The following is a 5,259-nucleotide window of genomic DNA, read 5'->3' on the forward strand; positions in this document are numbered from 1 at the left end:
GTGTTGTGTACTCTCCACACGTCTCCGTTCAGAGCGTTGGCGGCTCCCTGCAGCGTCCAGGTGAACAACGCCAGCTGCCGCCTGAAGCGCCGCTCGTCGAAGCGCTCGGGGTCGGAGGTCAGGAGGCCCAGGTGCTCAGTGAGCGCGCTCAGAGTGTGGTTGCCGCGGCCGTGGATCACGTGACGGAACGGCGTCTCCACCGCCGACACGTACTGAGACAGGAAGTAGTACTCCACCTGGAGGATGGACGACAAGGACACATGTTGGACTGTGAGAAGTACTCGTACCTTCATGTTTGTAGTTGTTGTACCTTACTGAACACTGTTTGCAATACTCCTTCCTTCGTGATGCAGTGTTTGCAGCACCAGTACCCTCATGTACCCGCTATTTGCAGTACTGGTACATTCATGATGCGGGTGTTGTGGAAGCATGTGCTGTTTGCAGTACTCCTACCTATGTGATGCAGTGTTTGCAGCACCAGTACCCTCATGTACCCGTTATTTGCAGTACTGGTACCTTCATGATGCAGGTGTTGTGGAAGCATGTGCTGTTTGCAGTACTCCTACCTATATGATGCTAAATTTGCAGTACTGGTACCTTCATGGTGCAGGTGATGTAGAAGCATGTGCTGTTTGCAGTACTCCTACCTATGTGATGCTAAATTTGCAGTACTGGTACCTTCATGATGCGGGTGTTGTAGAAGCGTGCGGTGGTCGGGTCGTGCAGGTCGCTGTCGTCGATGGCTCTCTGCAGCGTCTCAGCAGCTCGGCTGTAGTCTCCTCTGGCGCTGAAGACCCACTGAGGAGACAAACCTCTGGACTGACACAGAGACGGCGACACGTGAGGACGGCGTCCTGGCGGCCGAACGCCTGAACTGAGCGCGCCGTACAGGCGACTTACCTGCAGCTCGGCGGAGTGTCTGTTGAGCTGGGCGCTGAACTGCAGCACCGTCTGGGCGTAGGACGTGATGCGTAGCGGCAGGATGTGGTCGTGGGCCAATCGCAGCGCCATCTCCCCCACCAGCTCCCCCAGGCTCCGCCCCGTCACCCCCAAACGACCCCCCAGCACCTCCTGCAGGCGGGACGCGCTGTCCAATGGCGTGTTGACAAACGGATACGCTCGCTCCTGAACAGACGGGAAAACACCTGTGATGATGTCAACCTGCACACTGGAGTACCAGGTAGGCATCACATGACATCAGGAGCAAGCAAAATGGCATGACAACGAAATAAGACATGACGAAACATCATGGACAGTTTGTAGCATGGCACAAACATGACATCACACATGACAAGACAAGCTGGTACGACTCTGACACGTCGTGTGTTGTAAGACATGTCCGGCGTGTGCTTGGCATGTTGTTGTTGACGTGTACCTCGGTGAATCTGAGCTCCATGGCTGGGACTCCTGCGAACGCTGTGAAGCTGTAGGCTCCACTGTTCAGATACAGAGGCTTCATACTGAGGAGAGACGGCAGCACCTCTGTTAGCATCACGACACAAGACATCCGTGTCCTCATGACTTGTTTGTTTCCTTACATCCTCCAGCTGCCTCCTTCTCTCTCAGCCTGGCTGTAGATGGTCTGACCGGCATGTTTAGGATGTTCCACCTGCAACACACACAGTCCCGCTCAGACAGGGGTTCATAGTGGGACATGAAGAGAGCGTTGAGGTTTTTCATAACATGATCACCTGTCTGATGGCAGCGTCCAGCAGGTCGACCAGCAGAGGACTGGTGTAGGCCGACAGGACATCGTCACCTGTAGACAGACAGACAGACGGCTGATTGGTTTACGTCTGTCAGCAGGAGAAACACCTCCACTGATTGGCTGAGAGCTCGGTGTTACCCATGATGGCCTGGTCCAGGCTGAAGTAGGCCACAGCCTTCAGGTGGAGCATGGACAGGTAGCCCTGCAAACAGAGGTCAGGGTTCTGCGGAGGTCTTCTGCAGGAATTTAACATAAATGTTTTTCTGTGGACGAACCTCGAGCCATTCGGTTGCTCCGACATTCCCGAACTCTCCAGCGTCCCAGCTGACAAACAGCAAACTGCGTCTGGGACTGAAGCCTGAAAAACAGCTGATTGTTCCATGACAGGAACCTCACCTGTAGATGTAGAACAGGAGCACACCTGCGTCCAGGTGAGTCTTACCGTTCTTCACCATGACAGAGAAGGTCCGAGCTAACTCCAGCAGGATCGCTGTTCCAACTCCAGACTTCACCGCTCCCGGACCCAGTGAGTCCCTCTGAGCTCCCAGTATGATGTACTGGTCTGACAGGAAAACACTGGGTTGACCAAAGAGTCATTCGTACCTGTCTCCGTCTCTCTACCTGAGCATATCTGTCTCTCGGCCTGGGCATACCTGTCCTTCTACCCATACAGACCGGTCCCTCTGTCTATCTGAGTGTACCTGTATGTCTAACTTTACCTGAGAATACCTGTCTCTCTCTCTCCCTCTGCTTGTGTGTACCTCTCTGTCTCACTACCTTCGTACACCTGTCTCTCTCAGCGTGAGTGTACCTGGCTCGACTCGGCCCTCCAGCGATGAGAAAATGTTGTTCAGCAGAATCGGTGTCATCTTGTTGTGCACTGACAGCTGGACTTTGCGTCCGGCGCTCAAGTCTGGCCCGACCACGCAGCGGACGTACGGAAGTCGACCTCTCCATGATGACGGACAGGACACTCCTGAGAGCTGGCTGAGACAAAGAGTGATGCCATGAGGTCACAGTCACACCTGAGCAGGTAGTCTGGAGGGGCGGGGCTCACCTGAGCAATTTGGCAGCCACGGTGGCTGTGATTGGCAAGGCCGGAATGAACGGCAGACCAGAGGACCGGATGGGTGGGAACTGAGTGTGATTAAAGGAGGGGAAGCCGGGGGTGAAGGGGTCCCCTGACCCCAGGTGTACCTGTGATTGGGCAATAAAGAGGAGGATGCTGATGAGTTGGGGCAGAGCCACAGGGGTAAGTGTGTTTTTAAGAATGTGCGTGTTACATGTTCGGATACGGCGGTGTGGGTGTTCAGTCCAAGGCGCCGGGGGTCCTGCGGCAGGTCGGCGGGGTCAGGGTAGATCAAAGCTCCACCCGCTCCATTCCTCTCAGCCAACCAGACCTTCTCAGCAAAACTGACCCCGCCCCCAACACGCATCACCACCACACAGCCAGCCACGGACACGCCCGCACTCTTCAGCCAATTAAAGTCAGCTGGACGGCCGTAGTTGGCGTAGACCACGCCCCCCTGCAGGCAGACAGGTAAAGGTCACCAAAGGTTACCATGGCGACCAACACCATCTGCCTCGCTGCCTCACCGTAGTGCTTCCTGTGGCGCTGTACGGACAGAAGTCTGACGGGTTCAAAGAAATCTGCTCTGAGATCAGACCAGCAGAGTCCACGAGCCGCAGAGAGCTCCTCTGAGCCCTGCAAACAAACAAACAAACAAACAAACAAACTGAATCCGATATTTAGATTTTTAAAGGCAGGTTAGGGTATCTGAAGTCAAAGGGTCAGTGTTCCCTGTTCACTGCCTGTCAGGATGAGGCAGTGGGAGGTGTTTGTGGTGGAGTCCAACCTGTCCGGGAACTGCAGCGTGGCGTACAGAGACTCGGTCCAGGTGTGATCCATCTGCAGCTGCTGGAAACGACGGAGGATCTCCGAGGCCAGAGCGGTTCCCTCTGAAGAACCCGGAGGATGAGGAGTTCTGCTCACCCGACTGACAAACACACACACCTGTGCACCTGAGTCCACCAATCACGTTGGTCTGCTCACAGCTTTACTTTACACACCTGAACGCTTCTGTTTTGTTTACCTCAAAGGTTTGGTGATGAACACGAACGGCACTAAATCAACAATAAAAGCAAAAACTGTGCCTGAGCGAAACTGAGCAACCTAAGCATCAAAGAGCTTCAGGATTTAAACTTCATTAAAAAACACCTCACTGTAAGAGATTCAACATGATCAAATCAAAAGTAAACGTAGTCGTTGAGCAACAGAAGGGCACGTCTGAGGATGATGTTACTACATTTCAATTTTCTGATGCGGTGAACAACAACAGCTCTCGTCAGTTTATTTCCACACAGATCCTGCTTTTATCCACAAGTTGTTTTTAAAATCTTCTCTGTTTCAGGTACTTTCTGGAAGCAGACTTTAATTTTGCAGGTTAAATTCCACACTGAGATTTTAACATTTCTAAGACTTAATATGACAACACACGATGAGTTGATTTTGTTAAAGATTAGATCTGTTTTTAGTTTCATAGTCATAAAAACTGACAGCCGTTGAGATTTACCTGTCGGCCCTTTGCAAGGGCTTGACCCAGAGGTTGGGAACCGAAATTCAGCTAAAAGTAAAGTAATTCTCTCTGACACGTGTATTTTCTGCCTGAGTAAAAGTACTCAGTTACTCTGGCCATCAGCAGGGATCATGTATAAAGTACCTGACTGTGTTGTGAATGTCTTCATCCTGCAGCAGCCTCCTCATCATCTCTCGCAGGTCTCCCAGGTAAAGCCCCACCCCTCCTTCTGCAGGTGAACTAGCCCTGCCCCCCTGCTGCTCCTCGTCCTGCTCCCCCATCTTGGAGCAGTGGTACCGCCCACTCATCACGGCGTAGGCCAATAGGAACGCTGACAGACAGAGAGAGAGGCCACGCCCACGTCAGTCATGTGGTCAGATGGCGCCATCAAAACAATCAAGCAATGATTACCGGCGGTGAACACGATGGCGCCGCATGCGCACAGCAGCACGCCAGCTCTCCGGTAACCGTGGCGATGCCTCAGCACCAACGCTGTGACATCACTAATAGGCCCCGCCTCTGCCTCATCGTCCTCCGATGTCACAAGTCTCAGCTCCACCCCCTGAGCTCCACCCCCTTCGTCATCATCGGACAGCGAGTGGCGGAGAGTTGCCGAGGAAGACTGCGGAGAGAGAAAGAGAGACGGTAACCATGGTAACGGGTCAGAGGAGGCGAGGCTTGTCTCGCTTGTATCTCACCTGCGTCACATGAGTCGTCATGTTGTCGCTCTGCAGACAAAAAAAAAAACAAACTCAGACATAAAACAGGTAAAAACATCTGGATTTGTTATAATAACTTATGTGTTCACTAACAATTTAGTGTGGAGACAACAAACTCAGATCTTTTCATAAAAAACAAAAGGACCTGAAAATGTCTTTTCTCTGACTTTTTTCTTTTTAAATCTGAGTTTCATCGACTACACAGAGAAACAGAGTTTTTCATACAGAAATAAACAAATGCAGCTTGTTTTTTCTT

At 52.2% G+C, this 5,259-nt stretch overlaps 1 protein-coding gene across 1 annotated transcript in view; it reads right to left on the minus strand.

Moving 5' to 3' along the window:
• Positions 1-5,003, minus strand: part of tfr2 (transferrin receptor 2) — a 5,454-nt gene extending 451 nt beyond the window's left edge. The window contains exons 1-17 of the mRNA XM_008305166.1: positions 4,983-5,003; positions 4,696-4,906; positions 4,429-4,615; positions 3,565-3,705; positions 3,305-3,413; positions 2,992-3,234; positions 2,766-2,905; positions 2,520-2,695; positions 2,151-2,270; positions 1,984-2,066; positions 1,847-1,910; positions 1,692-1,759; positions 1,539-1,609; positions 1,376-1,460; positions 901-1,125; positions 679-819; positions 7-236 (exon numbers count right to left, since the gene is read on the minus strand). Coding sequence (XP_008303388.1) covers positions 7-236; positions 679-819; positions 901-1,125; positions 1,376-1,460; positions 1,539-1,609; positions 1,692-1,759; positions 1,847-1,910; positions 1,984-2,066; positions 2,151-2,270; positions 2,520-2,695; positions 2,766-2,905; positions 2,992-3,234; positions 3,305-3,413; positions 3,565-3,705; positions 4,429-4,615; positions 4,696-4,906; positions 4,983-5,003 — 2,315 coding nt within the window. The remainder of the gene's footprint in view (positions 1-6; positions 237-678; positions 820-900; positions 1,126-1,375; positions 1,461-1,538; positions 1,610-1,691; positions 1,760-1,846; positions 1,911-1,983; positions 2,067-2,150; positions 2,271-2,519; positions 2,696-2,765; positions 2,906-2,991; positions 3,235-3,304; positions 3,414-3,564; positions 3,706-4,428; positions 4,616-4,695; positions 4,907-4,982) is intronic.
• Between the last annotated feature and the right edge of the window lie 256 nt (positions 5,004-5,259).

This window comes from Stegastes partitus, unplaced genomic scaffold (genome assembly GCF_000690725.1).
Source record: "Stegastes partitus isolate 25-593 unplaced genomic scaffold, Stegastes_partitus-1.0.2 Scaffold2426, whole genome shotgun sequence".
Classification (NCBI taxonomy): domain Eukaryota; kingdom Metazoa; phylum Chordata; class Actinopteri; family Pomacentridae; genus Stegastes; species Stegastes partitus.